The 22,935-nt window shown below is 44.2% G+C and overlaps 1 protein-coding gene across 1 annotated transcript in view; it reads left to right on the top strand.

Moving 5' to 3' along the window:
* Positions 1-22,935, top strand: part of EDN1 (endothelin 1) — a gene marked incomplete at its 3' end in the record, with an annotated part of 26,156 nt that extends 3,221 nt beyond the window's left edge. The window contains 3 exon segments of the mRNA NM_001101696.1: positions 125-238; positions 1,179-1,903; positions 22,891-22,935. Of these exon segments, the coding sequence (NP_001095166.1) occupies positions 125-238; positions 1,179-1,281 (217 nt within the window).

Genomic DNA, 22,935 nt, shown 5'->3' with positions numbered 1-22,935 from the left:
TTCAATCAGGGTTAAGTCTCCCGACCTCTTTCCTAGGATAAGGACACCTCCTTGCTTGAGAGAGAGTAACTGATGTTGAGAGGCAGGATGAAACTGAAGATGTTTTTCCTGTGTGTTTTCACAGAGCCCAAGAGACTATGGAGAAAGGCAGGAACAACCTTAAGAAAGGCAAAGACTGCTCCAAGCTTGGAAAGAAGTGTATTCTTCAAAAGCTGATGCAAGGGAGAAAAATAAGAAGGTAAGAGACTCTGCACAAAATTTATTTTTGGGCACCGATGCTGGCATCCTTTCTGCCCTTGAACCATTTACCTAGCTGGGCAGAAAACCTCCAAGACAGCAAGAAAAGGGATCTTGGAATTCACGAGATGAAACAGAGTAGAGAATTCCCTCTCGAATATTTTCACAAAGCCTTGATTGCTGCTCCCTGTGCTTGGGGCACAGCCCCTTCAGTCAACATGTGGATTTTCCAAACAAAGCATGTCAGAGATGTGTCTGTCATTTGGTCACAGTCAGATGTTGCCTCTCGGAGTCCGTGCATTTACTTCTTTCCTTGACAAGTTAAAAATCATGTCAGGGAAAGGACATAAAAGAAAAAAACAGAAAAACTCAAAGTGTCTTGTATCATCAAGGTCTTCAAAAATCAGCAGTTATTCAAATGGCCAAAGGGAAAGTGAAGTCATTAGGCAGGGTTGGTGAGATTTAGAACATGCTGTCTTTTGGGTTTGCTTATTTATTTATTTTAAATTAGGGAAATGCATTTGGTGGCCAGCCCATGTCATTCCAGAGACTCTCTGGGTTTGTAGTCAGTCTCAGGTGGGGGTTGTTGATACCTGTGCTGCCTGTCTGTGTACAGGGTCCCACAGTGGTTGAGACTGGGATGGGGCTGCAGAGGAATTGAGAGCATCTATTTTAAAATCACACTTGGCGCTCAGTTCCCCTTGGCCATGACCTTAAGACCCTCACCTCCATTCAAAGCCTAGAGGGCGGGCTTTATTTTCACAATGGTAATAGATACCTCTTGAGGTTTTATCACTGCTAGCATGCTGTGGAGGTCAGTGGTAAACACAGGAATAGAGGAACAGATTCCTATTCTTGTGTCAGATGCTAATGTTAGATGCTTCTTTAGTCCAGGAGTGAGTTGTAGCTAACAGTTCTCTTCCCTTGTCTTGGGTGGACAGGTTGGAGGCCATCAGCAACAGCATCAAGACATCTTTTCATGCTGCCCAGCTGAGAGCCCAGCTCCACCGAGAGCAGAAAGTGACCCACAACCGGACACATTGATGACCGATCTCCTGGGCCTGTCGGAGCCGTGTGGCTGACTCTGCTCACTCTCTCACTCGCTCTTTCTCTTCCCTCACTGCCTGGGACCAGAGCTGGAGCTGTCTCCCTGTCAGACTGTATCTTCTTCCAGCCGGGTGGAGAACCAGCGTCCTTATTCTGAACGTCCCAGGAGAGACCAAGGAGTGCTCGCACCTGTCTTCCTTGGCTTCCTACGGCAGGAACTGCTCGGGTCTCCTCTGTGGCTCGGGGATGGTAGTAGACCTCTCAGAAGGCAGAGACACACAGTGCCTTTGGAGCTAGGGTGCCAGCCTCCAGCAGGATCAGGGTGGAGTTGCTGAAGAAGGTCCTGTGGAAGTGTTTGTGCCTGACTCAGGCACCCGGCACATTTCAGGGAGGCACTGCAGAGTCCACGCAACGATTTTGCTAAGGAATGCACAAATTGAAAACACACTCAAAGGACAAGCACTCAAGTTAAAAAGAAAGACTCTGTATTTTTTTTTTGATTCATAAAATGCAAAACTGAAACTGTTACTACTGCAAATCAGGATGTGTTTCATGAATGAGTCTACCTCACCTCTATTGCACTCATGACTGCCTCCCCAAACTCTCTCCCTCCTGAGCCCCCATACTGAACTCAAGGAAGTCTGGTCCCACATGTCAGTCAATGGTGGATTTCACGTTCTCATGGTAATCTGCTAGCTCCCATACATCAGGAAAAAAAGATCCTTGATTCAGGAGATTCCCTGACCTTGATTTCTGGAAAAAAAAAAATGGTTGTAGGGTTGTTTATGAAAGATATTGGAAAGTCACTGCTGGTTATTCTTTAAAGCAGGAAAATTGTTGTCCTTTATGTAACCGGGTAATGGAAGAGGTTGGATTGAATTTTGATGTACTTATTTTTTTATAGATATTTATATTCGAGCAATTCATTCCTTATATTTACCATGTTAAATATATGTTTGGGCAGGCCATATTGGTCCATGTATTTTTTTAAAAAATGTATTTCTGAATGAAATTAAGAAAATGCTTTGTTTTGCCTATCAAGGTAATGACTTTAGAAAATAAATATTTTTGTCCCTATCAAACTGATTTTTGAATTGTTTCTGAAATTTGTTAAGGAGTGGGACCAAGTGGTAAGAAATGTAAAAAGGGCTGCTTATAAATGTGGCAGAAGGAAAATAGTTTAAGCTAATCAAAAAAAAAGGAGTTGATGTAGATCTTAAAAGTTGCTTGTAGATTGCATTAAAGTGAAACCAATGGAAAACAAGAAGCCAGCTCTAACACCTCTGTCGTCCCTCGCATAGCAGCCCTCTCTTTCCCCTTTGCCTGAATCTCCCCAGGGACTTCATCCATTAACTCTGCTCGCTCTATTAGGCCAGATCAGATGGCTGAAGCGGATGGCGTGGTGAGTGCATGCAGGAAGCAAATGCAAGCTGACTCCTGCCCCCCCCCCCACCCACATTATACACCACTCCGCACCAGGGTTGTTGTTAGAAGGTGGCCTGCCTGCTTCGTGCAAGCAGTAGCTCTCTGTGGCTTTTTATTTGCTCAGTTTAAGAATTTTTTCTTTCAAAGGGCAATGAACAGCCCGGTGCCTTTGTGGTAGCCCGGGACTGGCCACTCGCCCATGGAGCTAGATGCACCAGGTGCTAATTTCAGGTCACCTGCTGCCCAGCAGCCCCATTCTCTCCACTATGCCAAAATATTGGGTAGAACATTATTGTGAAGGGGCCTTCCTGGCAGAGAGAAGCCCTTGCGAGCTTGGTCAGCCTGTAAGAATCCCTACCGCCCATCCCCGGCAGTAGGCGAAAGAATGCCTGGCATTCTGCAAATATTAGCCCAGGGTGACCACTGGTGATCACTGCAGTGCCAGCAGTGCCACATCAGAAGGAAGTCAAACCACAGCCTCTGGGTGTGCAGGGCCCAGGCCAGGGCTGAGCGTCCACCCTTCCTGGCACTTTTCCGTCTTTTACATCATCTTTTTTTTTTTTTTTTTTTAATGGTACAGCCTAATGTCTTTGGGGATTAGCTTATAAATCTTACTTGATCTAGCAATCGGTTTCTCAAGGTATGCTCCTCAAGGGAATTTTCACAGTTCGTCCGCGTCGACAACGTGCTTGGCTTGAACTTGGCCACCGCTTTATCTTGAGCAAATTCTTTGTTCCCCTTGCCTTGCGAGCTTCCTTGTGTGTTCCGTGAAAAGAGTGAGGGAGTTTCTCAGACAGCTCCGTGGGGAGAGTGAGATTTCAGGAAGGTGTTGAGGTGGCACAAAAAACCATGGAGATCAGAGCTTAGAGGACGTGGGACGGATGTGTGGAAGGGGAAGCTGCGATGGGAGAAGCCACCGAGTCTCATGGTTTGGGGAACATCCCAGCAAGGCAGACTGACAGGAGGCTTAGTTGCTGTTTCCCACGTCCGTTGCCCCCATGCTTCCTGCCACAGTAACCCTCCCGAGAAGTGAAGCAGCTACTCCAGGGCATGAGCACTAGCAGGGTCCTAAGTCAGCAGTCCATAGGAAATGCGTATTTTGCAGATGCATGGGGAAATGCTTCAATGACATCCAAGGCGTGCAAGCATGAGGGGTGAGCCCGCGGGGCAGCCTCTCACACATCCTGCTGTGTCTCTGGGAAGAGCCGAGTTCTGCAGGCCCACGAGGGACAGATTTCTCTCTTCATACTAACAGCCAACAGGGCTTTCATCCTGCCGCTCCAAGGGCCGGTGGACCTTGGGCGGGCAGTGGTGACCTCTGACGGGAACTGAGGACGCCTCCAATGCGTGCTTCATTTGTCTTCTGTGACTTGGCTGTTTTTTGCAGTGTGAACCATTGCCTCTGACCATGCCTGTGCCTCCCCAAAACACAGCTCGGGCTGTCATACTCAGCTGCGGTTTCCCAGAAAGACTCTTGCTAACACTGGGAAAGGGCAATCTTTGCAGGTGAAAAGACCAGGGTTCAGGGAGGAAGCTGACTGCCCTAAGATCACACAGCATGCTGGGCCATCCTGGAGCCTGATCACTGGCATTCCAGAGAGCTGGCTGCTTCCCCAGAGGCATCCTGAGGTCAGCAGAAGCAGATGCCCCAGCACTCTTAATGCAGGGTTCTGGGTGGAACAGGCACAACCATTTCCATGGAAGCTTTGCTTCATAGCCTCACAGAGTAGCGTTGAAAGCCCCATTGCCTTATGATGAAAGGGAAGAAATCTAGAGAAGGAAAAAGGAGATAATTTATTATCATTATTTTAGTTTTCTTCTACTTGAAAGGTGTGTGTGTGTGTGTATGGGAGAGAGAGAGAGAGAGAGAGAGAGAGAGAGAGAGGTGTTCCAATCTGCTGTCTTTACCCCGTCACACACACCAAATGCCCACAACAGCCGAGGCTGGGCTAGGCAGAAGGCAAGAGTTTCTAACAACATCCTGGTACCCATGTAGGTAGCAGGGGCTCAAGCAGGTGAGCTATCATCTGCTGCCTCCCAGTACGCCTTAATAGGAAGCTGGGATCTGAACCAGCACCCTGATATGGGCTGCAGGCCTTGCAATTGGTGGCTTAACAATTCCCTTCTAGGGGCCGGCGCTGTGGCGCAGCAGGTTAAAGCCCTGGCCTGAAGTGCCGGCATCCCATATGGGCGCTGGTTCTAATCCCGGCTGCTCCTCTCCTGATCCAGCTCTCTGCTATGGCCTGGGAAAGAAGTGGAAGATGGCCCAAGTCCTTGAGCCCCTGCACCCACGTGGGAGACTAGGAGGAAGCTCCTGACTCCTGGCTTAGGATCAGCACAGCTCTGGCCGTTGTGGCCAGTTGGGGAGTGAACCATCGGTTGGAAGACCTCTCTCTCTCTGCCTCTCCTCTCTCTCTGTGTAACTCTGACTTTCAAATAAATAAGTAAATCTTAAAAAAAATGCCCCTCTTTATATAAAGAGAATATGGAGTTCTGTTTTTCTCAAACTGGAACACTTTTCATACTGCTTGGTGTTTCTCTTGACAATTCCCTTGGAACCACAGAGTGCATGGTCATGCTCACACGGGACATCTGATCACCCTGAATCAGGAGGAGACCTGATGCAGGTCAAAATTTGCAGAAGCGCCTTGGTCTGTTGGAGGTGTCTTGGAGCTTAGCGGCAGTGAAGCCGACTCCGTGCCCACATACTTCTATCTGCAGACCAGGCAGGTGCGCAGGGCCTTTACCCTCGCTGGTGCCTGCAGCCTTGGGGCATGATATGCTGTTCACTAAATGTTTGCTCAGTGAGTTAATCAATTTGCAAATGGGCCACAGGTTTGGCTATAGGAATGTGAAGATGATGCTCCCTTGACCAGAAGGCAAACAGGCTCCCAGAAGATTCATAAAACCCATGGATAGGGCTATTTCTGGGAGTCTGCGTACTGAAATATTCTCTTACCCCAGGTTCAGCCCTTGTGGTAAATGATTTGACGTAACGGGATAGTTCTTTCCACTTTTCTCAACTCTAAGACATCATGCACGTCATCATCATCATCTTCATCTTTCCAAATGCTTCAGTCATAATTTCAATGACCATAGAACGCTAAAGACTTAAAAAATAATTTGTGTATGCTTCTCATCTCAAAAGTCTTCCATGGAGATTTTCTGCTTTTAGAATAAAGTAGGCCATCTACCAAGTCAGGGAACATTTGGGAAGAAGGAGCCTTAGGAGAAATGCTGGGAGATACCACAACTTTAGTAATGGACACACTACATTTCAGATTTTTTTTTAATATGAGTATCTTCAAACATATCCAACTGAAAGAATAATGTAACAAAACCAATACACCTTCCTCTCTTTTAACAGTCGTCAGGCTGCGACTGCTATTTCAGCTCCACCCACATCCTGTGCTCCCTGAGTGGATTACTTTAAAGCCAGTCCCAGATACCATTATCATCTCATCTGTAAATATTTCAGTATAGGTATAATGAATTTGACACGCTGTGCTCAATGGTACAAAATGTGAATTAATCAATTGGCTATGTAGGTCTAGAGCTTAGTAGAAGAACAATTAATGTTTGATAACAACAGAGATTAGTGTTAGGCATGTGCTGGCTAACACTTACAGAGTATTTGCTATATACTAGACATTCTCTTGAGAACTTTGCATGTACCAATTCATTGCATCCTTGCTATTAGCCTCTGTAACATCCGCACTTTTATTTACCCTATTTTATAGATGAAGAAACTCAAAGACAGATACTAATAATAATTTACTCAAGGCCAGATGGCTATTTAAGAAGTATAAACCAGGTAATAATGTCATTAAGCAAGCTTTTTGATTAAGAACACGAAGTGAGGGGTTGGCATTGTGCACAGTGGATGAACCTGCTGCTTGCGTCTCTGGTATCCCATATAGGTGTTGATTCGAGTCCTAGCTGCTGCACTTCTGACGCAGCTCTCTGCTAATGTGCCTGAGAAAGCAGCAGAAGAGGCCCAAGTGCTTGGGCCCCTGAATCCCCTTGGGAGACCCAGACGAACTCCTGGCTCCTGGCTTCCTTCTGGCACAGCCCTGGCCGTTGCAGCCATTGTGGAGTGCATCAGTGAATGCAAGATTCTCTCTCTCTCTCTCTCTCTCTCTCTCTCTGCAACTCTGCCTCTCAAATAAATAATAAATCTAAGAAAAAAAAAAAAGAAAGGGCACGAAGTGATAAAGGCTGCACTATGCGGTAATCAAGTCTGATGAGGGTGGAAAAGTGGCACCGATTGGTTCTGCCGGGGGGCAGGCAGAAGAAGAGCGTTGATTTCATGGGAAGAAACAGTGAGTAATGAGCACTGAGCCCCTAACTAAACAAGATACCACTCAAAAGATTCAAAGCTTAATCAAACCACTTTGATTAAGGAGTTTCCCAGTAAAATGTTTTGTCTACAGATGAGTCGATAAGGAGAACATAGCCTAACATGCTTGCCTGATTGACTCATAAGAAAGGTAAACAGGTAACTGGATCATTAAGGGGTGATTTATTGCTTCTCGGCCTTTTGGATAAGATCAAGGGGTGATGTATTCTGCAAAAATTAGGAACGTATAATTAGTTCAATGATACTGACAATTTTTTTTAAGATGTATTTTATTTATTTGAAAAGCAGATGCAAAGTGAGAGAAGGAAACACACACACACACACACACACACAGAGAGAGAGAGAGAGAGAGAGAGAGAGAGAGAGAGATCCTCCACCTGCTGCTTCACTCCCCAGATGACTACAACAGGCAGGACTGGACCAGGATGAAGTCAGGAGCTGGGAGCTCTACCCAGGTCTCTCGTATGGGTATAGGACCTCAAGTACTTGGAGCACCCCCATTGCCTTCCCAGGAACACTAGCAGAGAGCTGGATTGGAAGTGGAGCAGCAGGGACTGGAGCCAATGCCCACATGGGATGCCAGAATTGCAAGTAGTGGTGGCCAATCCTACTATACCACAACAATGGTCCTGATACTGACGATCTTAAAGCAACACAACCAAGAACTTGCTACCATATTTCATCTATAGTACTTATGAATTTGGACAAACCCTCTCTTCTCTACGTCCCCAAAATATCCTTATTTGTCTGTAAGACTGAGGATCTCTAAGTAGGCATCAGAACTTTTGCCCACAAGGCATCACCTATTTGTATGTGTGTTAGTCAGCTTTTCATTCTAACTAAAATACCCAGGAAGAGCTTCTTGGGAAGCGCAAGGTTTGTACTGGAGGCTCATAGCTCAGGATGTGTGACCCCATCAGCCTGGCATCTGGGGGAGGCTGGCCATGGAGGAGTGGGTATGGAGGAACCAACACCTTGTGACCCCGGAGACAAACAGAGAAGCTAAGCTGAACCCAGCTTAAATATCCCAGCTGCTCATGAGAACTACCTTCTGAGGGCAAATCATTAATGACCTCAAGATCTCCCACCAGATCCACCCCTTAGATGCCATAATTAGCTCAGGTCTCTACCCTTGATTTAGCAACCCTTTACACAAGAATTCAGAGTTTAACTTCTGCATGAGTCTGGGGAGCCAAGACCTGCTCAGTCCATAACATTTTACCCTTGACTCCCTAAAGTTCACAGACAGCATACAATCATTCCATCCCCAGAAGTTTTAAAGTCTTTACTCAGTTCAATATACATACCCATAGTCTGAAGTTTCACCTAAGACTCAAGACGATCTCTCTCAATTAAAATCAGCTACAGACATCCAAGATACAATGGTGAGGCAGGCATAGGATGGACATTTCCATTCCAGCCAGTGGAGAGGAGAAAATAGAAAGGATTAGTTAGGCCAATGCAGGATCCAAATTCACTTTAAGCCCTGTAGCTCCAAGTCTAGCATGTTGGGCCCTGCTGGGCACTGGGTTCCCAAGGATTGGACAGCCTCTTCCTATGGCTTTGCTGGTGACAGCCCCTGCTTCAGTCCTCACAGGTGGGAATCTCATCTCTGCAGCTCCATTAGTCATTGCCCTGGTGGGGACTCTGCAAACAGCCCCGACACCACCTGGCATTGCCTTTGCTCAGGGAACCGATATCCACCTGTGCCCCCAGTTTGTTGGTGCTATCCTTTGAACTCTAGATGAAGGCTTTCCTGCTTCCATATCTCTATTGGTCTTTGCCAACAGGGCTGCTCTTTGAGGCTACACACTGATGTCTGTGGCTCTCTCAGGCTTGCCTAGCATACTGTCTGCAACTTCCCATGGCAGGTGTCTCACGTTACTGGTGCCTCTACTTTTCTGGGGTATCCTCTGCAACCCTCACAGCTTTACTACACATTGCTCCATTCAGGGACTCTAATCCCACAGCACAACTCTGCCTGGCCTCCTAGGATTCTCTTCGGAATCAGCAGAAGCTGCCATGAGTGCTTAATGCTTGCATTATACACACCTACAATGCTAGCATCGTGTGGACAACAGCAAGGTCTGCTACCAATAGGAATCATGCTTGGATGAAGCAAGCCAGAATCCAGAAACAATTCTGGGTGAGCAGGTTGCCCTGGAGTTCTTTGTTTTCTGTTTGTTTGTTTTTAGGTTTATTTATTTGAGAGGCAGAGTTAGAGAAGGAGAGATAGCGGGTGAGATCTACCATCTGCTGGTTCAAGTGGCTGCAATGGCTGGAACTGGGCCAGGAGCCAGGAGCTTTTTCCAGGTCTCCCACATGGGTGCAGGGGCCCAAGCACTTTGGCCATCTTCTACTGCTTTTCCAGGCCATAGCAGGGAGCTCGGTTGGAAGTGGAGGAGCCAGGACTCAAACAGGTGCCCATAAGGAAGGCTGGTGCTGCAGGCTGAGGCTTAACCTACCATGCCACAGCACTGGACCCTGGGCTTTTTGAAACCTATGTGTACTTCTAGGCCTCTGATGGGACAGTAGTGGGAGGGTCTGTCCCCCAAATCTCTGCGATGCCTTCAGGATCTTTCTTTCACAGTCTTGCCCATTAACACACCTGGCTTCCTTTTACTTGCAGTATAATACCAAGTAGTTTCCCACTTCACAGTTCTGTCCTCAGTGAACTTTTCCTTTGTTCCTTCCCTAGCCAGGCTGCAGATTTTCCACATCTCTCTGTTCTGCTCTATTTTGCCTCTGAATCTCACTGTGAAGCTTACTAACAGCAGCCCATAGCAGCCAGGCTGCAGCCTGAACGCCCTGCTGCACTGAAACCTCCACCAAACAAACCAGTCACCATCTGTAAGTTCAGCCTCCCAAGGGCCTCACGACAGGGACACAGTACAATCCGGGTCTTTGTCTCAGGGCAGCAAGGGTAGCCTCTAGTCCAATTCCCACAGGATCCTCATTTCTACTGGAGACATCACCAGCGTGGCTCTTAGTGTCCACACCTCCACCAGCCTTCTGTTCTAATCCCTCATCAGAATCACGCATAATTCTGTGATTACAGAATCTGGGCTTTCTCTAGTCTGCTCCTCCATACTCTTCCAACCTTTCCCAGAAAGACAAGTTCAAGGGTTCCTCTGCATCTTCAGGTATAGGTAATAATAATGACCCTACCTATTGGTGCAAGTTTTCTGTATGTGTTAGATTTTATTAAAATAGCTGAGAGGAGCTTCTTGGCTTATAGTCTGGAGGCCTACAGTTTAGGATCAGGTGGCCCCATTGATAAATGGTGGAGGTTGACCATGGCAAAAGGGGTGTGGAGGAACCAGCACACTATGAGCCAGGGAGTAGGGAGAGAAGCTAGACTGAACTTGGCTTAAATAACCAATCCTCCTGAGGGCAAGTCTCAATTACCCAACGAACTCCCAGGAAATCCACAGCTCAGACACCATAATTAGACCGCATCTCCATCATTAATCCATCAGCCCTCAATGTGATGCTTCAGATTTTAAGCATTTGCATGAGTTTGGGGAGCCAAGTCCCGCTTGATCTATAATAGCATGCATCACCTCCAGAAAACCAAAACCAGTCTTCGTTCCATGAAAGTGTCCAGTCATTTCTGATTCAATGAGTGTAATTCTCAAACATGACATTCTAGCCAAGACCTTACTTGTATGATCAATATTTTCTTTTCTTTTCTTTTCTTTTCTTTTCTTTTCTTTTCTTTTCTTTTCTTTTCTTTTCTTTTCCTTTCCTTTCCTTTCCTTTCCTTTCCTTTCCTTTCCTTTCCTTTCCTTTCCTTTCCTTTCCTTTCCTTTCCTTTCTTTTTTTCTTTTTTCTTCTTTTTTCTTTTTCTTTTTTTCTTTTTTCTTTTCTTTTTTTTGACAGGTAGAGTGGACAGTGAGAGAGACAGAGAAAAAGGTCTTCCTTTGCCATTGGTTCACCCTCCAATGGTCGCCACGGTCGGTGCGCTGTGCTGATCTGATGGCAGGAGCCAGGTGCTTCTCCTGGTCTCCCATGGGGTGCAGGGCCCAAGCACTTGGGCCATCCTCCACTGCACTCCCTGGCCACAGCAGAGAGCTGGCCTGGAAGAGGGGCAACCAGGACAGAATCCGGCGCCCCAACCGGGACTAGAACCTGGTGTGCTGGCGCCGCAAGGGGGAGGATTAACCTAGTGAGCCGCGGTGCCGGCTACGATCAATATTTTCAATTATGTCATGGTAACAAGAAGGACAGATTGTCATTGAATTTATGCAAATAATTATTTCGCTGTGAACATAAAGATACTCAATAAGTAGTCAGGCAGAGAAAATAGGACATCAATTATACAATTTTCATTTCAGTTGAAAGAAGTGGAGTCTAAATTGACGTGAGTTATACACATAGCTTAAGAGGACTTCCTATGTATCCAGCAAATAGAATATGAGAACAGCATATTTCAAACAGGAAATATAGTTACTCCTTATCTGCTCATTCAGTTCTACGTTGTTAATTCTTATTCCAGTCAGTCTTGAGTTAGTGGTCTCATGGACCCATTTGTTTTTCTACTAGAGTTCTGCAAATGTTGAATCAGTCTACTTGTGTGTTCTCAACATAGCTTGATACCAGCAGCCACCTGTACCACAAAGTACCTGCTATCATCCTTTTCTATGAAGCTCCAAGACAATCCATGTTGAAAGTAAAGCACTCTGATGTGTAGGAGCTTTCTGTGATACACCAGAGGAAAACAAAAGATCTACTGTGGATGACAAAAGATGTAAGAGTCTTAACTTATTACTTGTAATTTTCAAAGGTGAAAAATCTGATGACAGTTCACTACAAGAATAATACAACTATGAGGCCGGTGCTGTGGCATAGCAGGTAAAGCCCCTGCCTGCAGTGCCGGCATCCCATATAGGTGCTGGTTTGAGGCCCGGCTGCTCTACTTCTGATCCAGCTCTCTGCTATGGCCTGGGAAAGCAGTAGAAGATGGCCCAAATCCTTGGGCCCCCGCACCCATGTGGGAGACCCGGAAGAAGATCCTGGCTTTGGATTGGCACAGCTCCGGCCATTGTGGCCAACTGGGGAGTGAACCAGTGGATGGAAGATCTCTCTCTCTCTCTCTGCCTCTCCTTCTTTCTTTGTGTAATTTTGACTTTCCAAAAAATAAATAAAGCCTTTTTTTAAAAAAAGAATAATACAACTAATGAGAAAAGATCATTATTTATGTGTTATTCAAAACTTGATAATGGTTAGTCTAGAAAATTTTAGACAAAGTAATTCTAAATATAAATGATTTCTTCTATTTTCAAAGAAAAGTGGATATTGCATTTAATTTACAAAAAAAGGTAAATATTTTGAAAAAATATTTATTTATTGGAAAGAGCAACAGAGAAGAGAGGTAATGACACAGAGAGGCAGAGAGATCTTCCATCTGCTAGTTTACTCCCCATCAATGACCACAACAGCCAGGTCTGGGCCAGGCAGAACCCAGGAGTCAGGAACTTCATCCTGGTCTCCCATATGAGTAGCAAGGGCTCAAGCATTTAGTCCATCATCTGCTGTCTTTCTAGGCTCATTTGTAAGAATCTGAATTGGAAGCAGAACAGTCAGAGCTCAAACTGGCACTCCAACATGAGATGTTGGCATTGCAAGCAATGGCTTAACTCACTGCACCACAGCACTGGCCCCGTGAACATTAACACTATTTTTACTGAGAAAAAAAATATGTTCAATATGTGCAATAATCCTGACACAATATACCATAAGGGTACCAAGCATATAATTGGAATATTGGCATAATATATCAAGAATATCAAGTAAAAGATCTGTAATGATAGGTTCTAAATATCTAAAATGTTAATAAAACTGCATAGTTAAGTGAAATAAATTCTCTGTTGAAAATCAATGGCCCAGAAGATACTGGTGTCAAATTAAAGAAGTAAAATTGTGACCAAGTTTATCTGAAGTTTGACAGACAGCACTACAGTAGCCTTCCTGTATTCACAGTGTCACTTTCTGCCCTTTCAGGAAGTCAGTTACAGTCAACAAATACCAAATAGAAAATTCCAGAAACAGGTCATTCCCGTGTTGTAAGTTGTGTGCCATCCTGAGTAGCATCGGGAAATCTCCCACTGTCCTGCTCAGCCCCATCTAAGACCTGAATCATTCCTGCGTCCAGTGCATCCGCATTGTGTTCCAACATCTCACCTGCCCATTGGTCTTCATCTATAGTACTCTTGCTCACTTAGTAGCCAACTCTATGATCAGATCATTGGTCATGGTACTGCAGTGCTCAAGTTCAAGTAACTCATATATTACTGAACAATGGCCTTAAAGGCAAGTGTTCTGATGCTAACATCTTAGATATGAGAATATAAAGCAATGAATTCCTTCCAATACACAGAGAGGTGAAAGTTCTCAACTTCACAAGGAAAGAGAGAAGAGCCTATGCTGAGGGTGCTAAGATTTATGGTAACATCAGATCTTCTACCTATGCATTTGGGAAAAAGAAGTTCATGCTACTTTTCCTGCTATTCCTTACATTGCAAAGGTTCTGACCGCAGTGCATGATATGTGCTTAGTTAAGATGCAAAAAGCTTTCAATTATGGGGTCTGATGCTAACTATGATTTCAGACATTCAGTGAGGACTTGAAAGGTATTGTCCATGGATAAGGGAGGAATTATAGAGTCATTGGCTAACACCAAGCAAAGCAGAACTGGGGCTATGAGAAATGGAAATACCACGGGCGGTGATGACGTTGACTCTTCTGCAGAAACTTCTCATCTAACACACAATTTCTGAGGTACTTATGGTATTTTATATATACACATTTTGCCTAGGGAAAAATGAAGCAAACCTTCTGATTTGTCAGCTCATCAATTGTAACCTATCAAATAAACTCAATGATTTCATCTATTTACAAAGATGAAAGGACAAATCTTGATGATTTTCCAGAGTCCATGGGAAAAATCTCAGAGGAAGCTTTAGATACAAAAGATATCCTTGAGATCCAAATTTGGGAAAGCAAAACTCATTAAGTTGTTGGGAGATTTGAACATCTAAGATAAGATGGTGAATTACTGAGAAACAATAGTTGGTAACTTTTTAAGCAAAATAATAATAAAAGGTATAATATTGTAAAGAATCTCAGCTTTTTCTACAGTGGGAGACTTCTGTTTTCTTAAAAAATCAGACATTGCTATTATCTGAAAGTTTGTGTCCCCTAAAGATATATTCGTTGTTTTTTTAAAGCCTAGTCATCAGTTTGAGGTTATTATCAGGGCCTTTGGGAAGTGATTAGACCATGAGGGTGGGGACCCCCACGAATGGCATTGACATGCTTATAACAGAGGCCCAAGAGAGTTTTCTTACCTCTGTCACCATGTGAGGGCACAGCAAGAAGATGCCCTCACCAAACATTGATCTAGGACGTTGCAGGCCCCAGAACTGTGAGAAATAAGTTTGTCTTGTTTGTAAGATACTCAAATGGATTAAGACACAGCGAAGTCTACATAAGTCATAGAAAGTTATTCCAGTGAGACACAGATGTTATCTAAGCAGTTTACTCAGAAGATAAAGAATACCTTTTTACAATCTCTTATTAAGAGCAAATCAATAGTCCAAGGAAAGATTTTCATTCAGCATGGAGAAAACTGTTTTACTTTGTAACACTCTCTTTGAAAATCTTACAAGTAAATCTAGCTTTGATCACAAGTAATAAATTCTTTCTTTGAGAGGAGGCTTCTACAGCATTCTATGTCCACATGCATTCCTTACTATTAAGTCAGTGTGATTTCTTTATGAGTATAATTTCTCAGAGTGCCAGAAATTCATTGACAGGTATATACATATTTCTGCAACACAAGATAAGAAGCTAAGTTATATAAACTTAACATTATGCATAGCAATTGCTTTAGTTAGCTTTTCACTATCACAACTAAAATATCTGAAAAGATATCTTAGGAAGGAAGAACGTTTATGTTGGCACACAGTTTTGGAGGTTCACAGTCTAAGATCAAGTGGGCCTGTGAGTTTGGTATTGATGAGGGTAGACTGTGGAAGGATCACAGGGTTAGCCAGGAAGTATAGAGATACAAGAAACATGCTCTGTTTAAACAAATAACATTTCTTGAGAACTACTTTATAGAAGGCAAGTCCCAATGATCTATAAATCTACCTACCAGAAGGCCAACCTCCAAGACCCATAATCAGATCATCTCCACCCTTAATTCTTCAACTATTAACACTCATCCATTAACCATTAACATAAGACCTTGAGGCTTAAAGGTCGGCCTGGGTGGGGGAGCCAAATCCTGTTTGAAGCCCAACAACAATTAATGTTTCCATTTGTTTCCTTTCTCAGAAATGATCTAGGCATTACATGAATATCCACTCATTAACTCAATCTATTATCTTCCAAGGTTTTAAGTTTCCTAAAGCTCTTAAAATTATCTTCAAGCTGTCACACTGCAAGACACAATTACTACTGAAATAAATATGCCAGAAAAAGAATTCAAATTGGCTAAATGCAAATTTGCTTTTCATTATCTTAAATATTTAGTAAAAGTGATGCTAACATAGTCAATCAGTAAAACTATGTAAGTTTACAAAGAAAACTCATGGAGCTAGTGTTGTGGCAAAGCTGGTTAAGCCATCATCTGTGATGCCAGCATTCCACATAGGTACCTGTTTGAGCCCTGGATGCTCCACCTCCAATCCAGCTCCCTGCTAATGCTCTGAAAAGCAGCAAAAGATGATCCAAGCACTTGGGCCCCTGCACCCATATGGGAGACCTGGAAGAAGCTCCTGACTCCTGGCTTTGGCCTAGCCCAGCCCTGGGCCTTGAGGCCATGTGGAAGTGACCCCAGTGGATGGAAGATCTCTTTCTGTCTCTCCCTCTTTCTCTGAGTAAACTCTGCCTTTCAAATAAGTAAATAAATAAATAAATAAATACAATGACTCTCCTAGTCTTAGGAAGGAAATCAGGAATTCACTTATTAAAAAAAAAAAGAAAATTCCCAAGCAGAATAAAAATCAGTGGTTATACTACATTTGACTTGATTAATCAGAGAAAATGTAGCTGTTTTTATTAAAGCAAAATTATTAAGCTAGTCTTGTTTGCATAATTATATCTAGATTATGTGAACATGAATTCTTAAGCTGTTTTGAGTTGGTTTCTACAAGAGTGTCTCTTTTTTTTCCTCCACACTGAAGGTATTAATTTTGGGGTATTTAGCGGATATCCAGTCTATCTAAGGACCTACTTATCTCTAAGCCAGAGTAGAGATTTTTGACAATATCTTATAATCTAGTTTATTAGTATCATCAGGAAATTGAAGAATTATTGCACAATCAAACAATGAAAGGCAAAGCCCTTCCTACAATACAGATACATAAATATACAGACACACTCAGAGAAAGCTTACATGTCAATAAAATTTCAGTCATATGTCAAGCATAAACCCAAAGATACAAAATGTGCTCAACCAAATGTTAACTTTCTGGCTGAGACGAACGACATTGTTAATTAATTTGAGCTGAAAATAGACATGTGGACAGTGAAAAGAGATGGAAGTGAAATTCTCTGCCACCTTTCACCCAACGAAAACAAACTCTCTACAAACCATCAGCTGTTTACAGGGCCCATCAAATGCCCAGACTATGAAAACAAAAGAAGAGGGGCTGTAGAGTTAGGCCTGCCGCCTGCAATGCCAGCATCCCATACGGGTGCTGGTTCAAGTCCTGGCTGCTCCACTTCTGATCCAAATGGGAGACTTGGATGAAGCTCCTGGCTCCTGGTTTCAGTGTGGCCCAGTCCCTGATGCCTGCTGTTGTGGCCATTTGAGTAGTGAGCCAGCAGATGGAAGATCTCTCTCTCTCTCTGTGTCTTTCAAATAAATAAAATAGATCCTAAAAATTAAAATTACAAAAAGAAAACAAAAGAAGTTGTCACCGTGAATCAAGTGAGTTCTAAAAATGATTAAAAATAAAATCTGTACTGTGTTCTTAATGGTCAGAAATGCAGAGCACAGGAGTAGGACTCAACATTGGGTCTCACAATCTCCAGTCAGGAGCACAAAGGGCTGCCTGTGGGGTTACGTGGGTCTGGAGGGGAGGTCCTTCCAGCCACGTCATCGCACCCCACTGAGTCCTTTCTACAAGGAGAAGTGGAGAAAAGGCAGCCGGCTCAGCTCAAACGTATTAAGAAAAGTCACTCAAGTTAAATGGCTGAAAGAATGGTCAGTGCACCCAGGCACGCCTGGATTCCAGCCAAGGGTCCATCACCTTGTGACCGTTGGGCAGCTGTGTCATCTCCCTGGACCGCTGCCTTGTCATCTGTGATCTGGAGACAATACTAATAGAACTATTGCAAAAGTTAACACTTCACACAAGTCTAGAAAGCAGCCTTCTCTATCTTGCCAATCCCTTGTGGTGACGCCTCCTGCTTGCCTCACCCTCCTCCTCCACCCCTCTCTGCACTGTGCAGAGCAATGGTTTTCAAATTCTGAATTACCAAAATGAAGATTCCTAGGCCACAGACCCTCCCCCCCCACCCCCGGAACTAGGATCTGGTACATGATACGACCTGGCGTGTTCAGTGAGCGTCCAGCTGACTCAAAATAATCGCCTCTAGATTGTTCTGAAAAATACGATGTCAGAAAGTTCCTCACCTGGCTGTGAACATTCTTTCCACCGTGGCTTTTCTTAGGCAACTGTGTCTGAAAAGAAAGCCTTGTCTCCACGGGTCTGCTGGGGACTTTTGATTTATTCTTTGACTCTGCAAATGTTTCTCCTTGTGTGAGGCCTTCTTGGACTTCTCCAGGCCAAAGGGGCTTTGTCATCTGGCTCTGCCGTTTGCTTACTTGTCTGACTCCCTGTTTGACAGTGAACTCTTGTAGGGGAGAGGGTGGGTCTTAGTCATCTCCATGACCACAGCACACTGTGAATTTCGGCTTGGTGGAATGACAACCCCAGCCCAGTCCTGCAAGCAGAATGACTGGAATCTTTCCCGTAGTTGGCTCTAAGCTCATCTACAAGCCTGAACTGAGAGTCTTGCAAGGGTTCAGGCCAGAAGATAGAAAAGTCTGTCAAGATCTGAGCTGGAAAAAAAAATTATAATGCATACATCTGATAAAAGACTGGGCATCTCTCTGAGATACCGGCTTCGACAGTGCTAGTGCATTGCTGTAATAAATCAGAAAAATGATGACTGCAAGCTCAGGTTTCCACATGCAGCTCCTCTCACTACTGGGAAAAGAGAGCTTTGTTCGACTTCTGCCGAAGTAGGTGGTGCCCTTGAGTAGACCAGAAAGCACTTCTGCCCAGCAACACCCTGTCTCTGCTATATTTGTGCATGAGCACGATGGTCCCCACTCGTTCCCCCATCCTCTTGTTCATCCACAGTTTCGCTCTCTGTGATTTCTGTTAATCATGGCAGTTGCAGTCTGAAAATTTCTGGAAAGTTCCGGAAATGAACAATTCTGAAGTTTTAACCTGGACACCGTTCTAAGCAGTGTGATGAAATCTCTCCCCAACCAATTCCGTTCCATCCGGGAGGTGAATCGCCCCATTTCTCCAACATAGCCATGCTGTATACGTTACCTGCTGCTAGTCACTTGGTAACCCCATCTCAAGCTCATGGCATCACAGTACTTGTATCCAAATAGCTCTTATTTTACTTATAAGTGGCCCCAGAGCACAGGAGCTGTGGTACTAGTAACTCAGATTTGCCGAAGAGAGACCACACAGTGCTTCCTGTAAGCAAAAAGGGTGGAATCTCTCAACTTAGGAGAGAATGGAGCGCACACGCTGGTGTTGCTGAGATCTACGGTCAGGAGAAACCTTTTGTCTGAAATTGTGAAGAAAGAAAAGGAGAATTCTGCGAGTTTTACTGTCATACCTCAGGCTGCATCTCCACAGCCACAGTGTGGGATGAGTGCTTAGATATGATGGAAAAGCGATTGCATTATAGCGTATGATGCTATCTGCGATGGCAGACATGCACTGTGGATTTTGGAACATATCCCACACGGAAAAGGGGGAATGCTGTGTGTTACTAGGGGCAATGAAGGTTGCCAGCACCTGCATCCATGCAAGTAACAGTCACTCAGTGTCAGCAGTGACGGGCAGTCAACATTATTCTGAAACCAAGTAAGTCGTGATGATGCGGTGCCATATCTTGGCAACAGTGCTTTGCCATGGTTCTGTGTCCTTGACCTTGACTTCAGATTTTGAGCACAAATTGCTCTGTGAGTATGAGTACAAAGCAAGCCATAGAAGGAAAGTTCCCAATAAATCTAATAAGGTGTGAAAGTAGAGAATTTTATAACTTCACGAATTAAGAAGCTGCTTCGGTGGTGGTATTGTTGAGGAGAGCCCGAAGGACCCCTGGCCTATTTCTTGTCTGGGTGCTGCAAACGGGGTGTGTTCACGTTGTGAGGATTTTTCAAGCTGTACGCTGTGATATACGCTCTTTCTTGCATGTGGGTTATATTTCAAGAAAGCCTAGTTCTCCCCTAGGAACAAAGCTGCTTTCTTTTCCTCATTAAATAAACGCTGAACAAATATGAAAAGAATAAAAGCTTGAAAGGGGTGCCAGAATTAAAGCATGCCTCCAAGAACATAGACACATACATAGGGGCCTCTAAGAATTCATGGAAAACTGAAAAAATGGAATCAACAGATAAGTGTACTTAAATGCAAGACATTCAAGTCTATGCATAGTTTTTTAATGCAAATTTTCCATGAACTTTTGAATAACCTCTTCTATTCAAGGATTTCAATTTTTTTTTTTTCTGCAGCCAAATAAACCTATATTTAAATCTCACTTTTCTGCAAACGTTTTCAAGTGCCCAGGTATGGCGTGGGCATCAGATGTGCATTTTCACCGCATGAAGCTGATTTCATTGTCCTCCCTTTTCTTGAACAAGGTCTCCACCTTGCCCTCTCCAGGAAGACTTCTCCAGTGCCATGGCCTTGCCTCGGAGGAGTTTCCTTGTACGTGTTGCCCGGCTTTGTCAGGTCTTGACGCCATCCTGAAGCTGGTAAGATGAGCCAAGTGACTTCATCTCTCAGGGCACACCTTGAGGACATTACCTGGGCAGGAGCCAATTTACTGCTCACAACCTGGGAGACATTTTTCCCACGAGCTGGCTTACCTCCCCCTCTCTCACAGAGAACATCATCTATGGGAAAGGACACATCAAAGAATCAGGGGTGTTGTAATGAGTGGGAAAGATGCATGACACGGGGCGCGAGAGGCCGTCCCCACCTCCGCCTTCCCCACCCACTCCACAGCGCTGTGTCAACTCTAATTTCTCACTCATGCTTGGTTTTCCCTCTGGGCCCTGTTTGCTTGCTTAGGCCTCTCAACAGAATAGCCGGGAAAAGAAAGAACATCAAGGAGAGACTGGCCAGGGTGTGGGCAATTCTCTGTGGCTGTCGACTTTCTGAGCGGCTCATGGAATTTGATTCTTGGAACTCATGGACCCGAGTCATCTTTTCCGGAGACACATTTCTCTCCATCTGAAGCCTGAATCTCACAGTTTGAGGACAACGAGCCTCAAATGTTCGTGCTCGTTGGTGGACACTTACTTCAAGGCTGGACTGAGCGTGGGCTTTCATTTGGTCCAATTCCACTGGCCCTTCTGCTCCATCAAGTCCATGATTCTCTGATGCAGGGCCAGAGAAATGGAGCAGATCTGCTAATTGAGACAAAATTGCTGCACCAAATAGGCTTTTACTGATGTACATGGGAAGCAGATGCACAGAATTATGCTTTTGTCGTATTTCAATGCTGTTGCCGTCAACTGGTTTCAGGACTTTCAAAAACTGAATAATTTTATTTATTTGAAAGGCATAGAGACAGAGAGAGACAGACAGATCTCCCACCCACTGGGTCACTTTCCACATACCCGCGACATCCAGGGCCGGGCCCGATTGAAGTCAGGAGCTGAGAATTCAATCCAGGTTTCCAATGTGGGTGGCAGGCACTCAGCTATGTGAGCCCCACCACTGCCTATGGAGAATAGGGAGCAGAGCCAGGACTCGAACCAGGCATTCCAGTCGGGAGGTGAGCGGCCCCAGCCATGTCTTAACCCCTGTGCCAAGTGCCCTCCCTGCTGCTTTCGCTTTGTTTACATCCTGTAAATATTTTACCTTTGGTTTTTTAAGCTATTTTGTAAATTATGGCTCTTTATTCTTTAGAATAATTATAATGAGCTATAATTGATACACAATAAAATTCCTAGGGCTTAATCATTCAGTTTGGTAAGAGTCGACCATGACATACACTCATCTAAACCAAGATACAAGTATAAATCATCACCATCACCTAGAAAGATCTCTCATCTCCTTTCTGATTCCTTTACACAGACACACGCTTCTATCCAGATTCCATGGAGTTTCTGTCACATTTTCTTTGAATAACAAGTTTGATTTCTCCCTTTAGCATTTTATGCTTTCTTATTGCATCCTTTCAAAATTAAGAGATATTCTTGAATGGTGCTGAATAAAAATGTTAAGGGTGGATGTTCTTAGGGCCGGCGTTGTGGTGTAGTGGGTAAAGCCACTGCATGTGGCGCCAGCATCCCATATAGGCACTGGTTCAAATCCCAGCTGCTCGGCTTCTGATCCAACTTTCTACTGATGGCCCAAGTGCTTGGGCCCCTGAGCCCAAGTGGGAGACCCAGGGAAAGCTCCTGGCTCCTGGCTTCAGCCTAGCCTGACTCTGGATGTTGTGGTCATGTGGGGAGTGAACCAGGGGATGGAAAATTCCCTCTCCTTTTCTCTCTCTGTCTCTCTCTCTCTCCTTCTCTGTTTCTGTAACTCTGCCTTTCAAACAAATAAGTCTTAAAAATAAAACAGTGGATGTTCTTGCTTTTCTCCCAGTCTAAAAGGAAAACATTCAATAGTATTAGTTCAAGGAATAATCTATTAGACTGAGAACATTTTCTTCCTTTTCTAGTTTTCCAATAGGTTTTTTTTTTTTATTAGAAATTCATGTTGAATTTCATCCAGTTTGTCTTCAACATCTAATGAGATGATAGTTCTCTCCTTTATTCTCTTAGTAAAGTGACACTGACTTTTTTTACATTTCTGGCAGTAACCTAATTGGTCATGATTTATTGTTAATTATGATTCTTTGTGTGCTGCTGGATTTTGTTTGTTAATGCTTCATTAAGATATATTTTTAAAGTCCCTTTTCTGAAACTACCAACATTTGGACCATCTTGGAATCTATTAATATCAACTACATTTTTTTGGTTGTTTATATTTTCTGACTTTTTCATGTGTTTCTGAATTTCAGATTCAATGCCAGACACTGTGTATTAAAAAGACACGATTCTGAGACTGCTCTTACACTCAGAAAGTGCCAGGCCTTATCTTTGGTCATGTTATTAGTATGAGGGTTTGATCAATAAAATCCGCAGTCTAGTTGAGTCAGGAACCCCTAGTTTCAGGTTTCCCTGGAATACACTTCCTTTTAGTTTAAGTGCTGGGGTGCTGGGGGAATTCTTGGTCTCTTGCTCATGTGCAGATGGCAGGTCCTTCACTGTCTCCCAGGTGTATCAGCAGGAAGTGGGGTGAGAAGTGGAGGAGCTGGCACTGGAACTGGCACTTGGCACTTGGATGTGCCATGTGAGTGCCCCAAGAGGCAGGTGAACTTCCTGTGCCAAAATGCCTACTCCTGGCTGCTGGCTTTTTATATCAGACATTTCTCTCTGCTCAGTCTTTAGATTCCTGCACCTTAGAAGGTCTTTCTCCTCCCATTTGACCTGTACCTAGCAGTTAGTGGCTGCCCTTGGTGGAAGCCCAGTGTATCTAAAAGGATCTCTCTTCATTCTCCGACCCTGGTCTCAGCCTTCAGCAGGTCCTGTATTGTCCTTG

Source organism: Oryctolagus cuniculus, chromosome 5, assembly GCF_964237555.1.
Source record: "Oryctolagus cuniculus chromosome 5, mOryCun1.1, whole genome shotgun sequence".
NCBI classification, from domain to species: domain Eukaryota; kingdom Metazoa; phylum Chordata; class Mammalia; order Lagomorpha; family Leporidae; genus Oryctolagus; species Oryctolagus cuniculus.
Note: the sequence above shows the minus strand (reverse complement) of the source record. Positions and strands in the feature narration are given on the sequence as shown.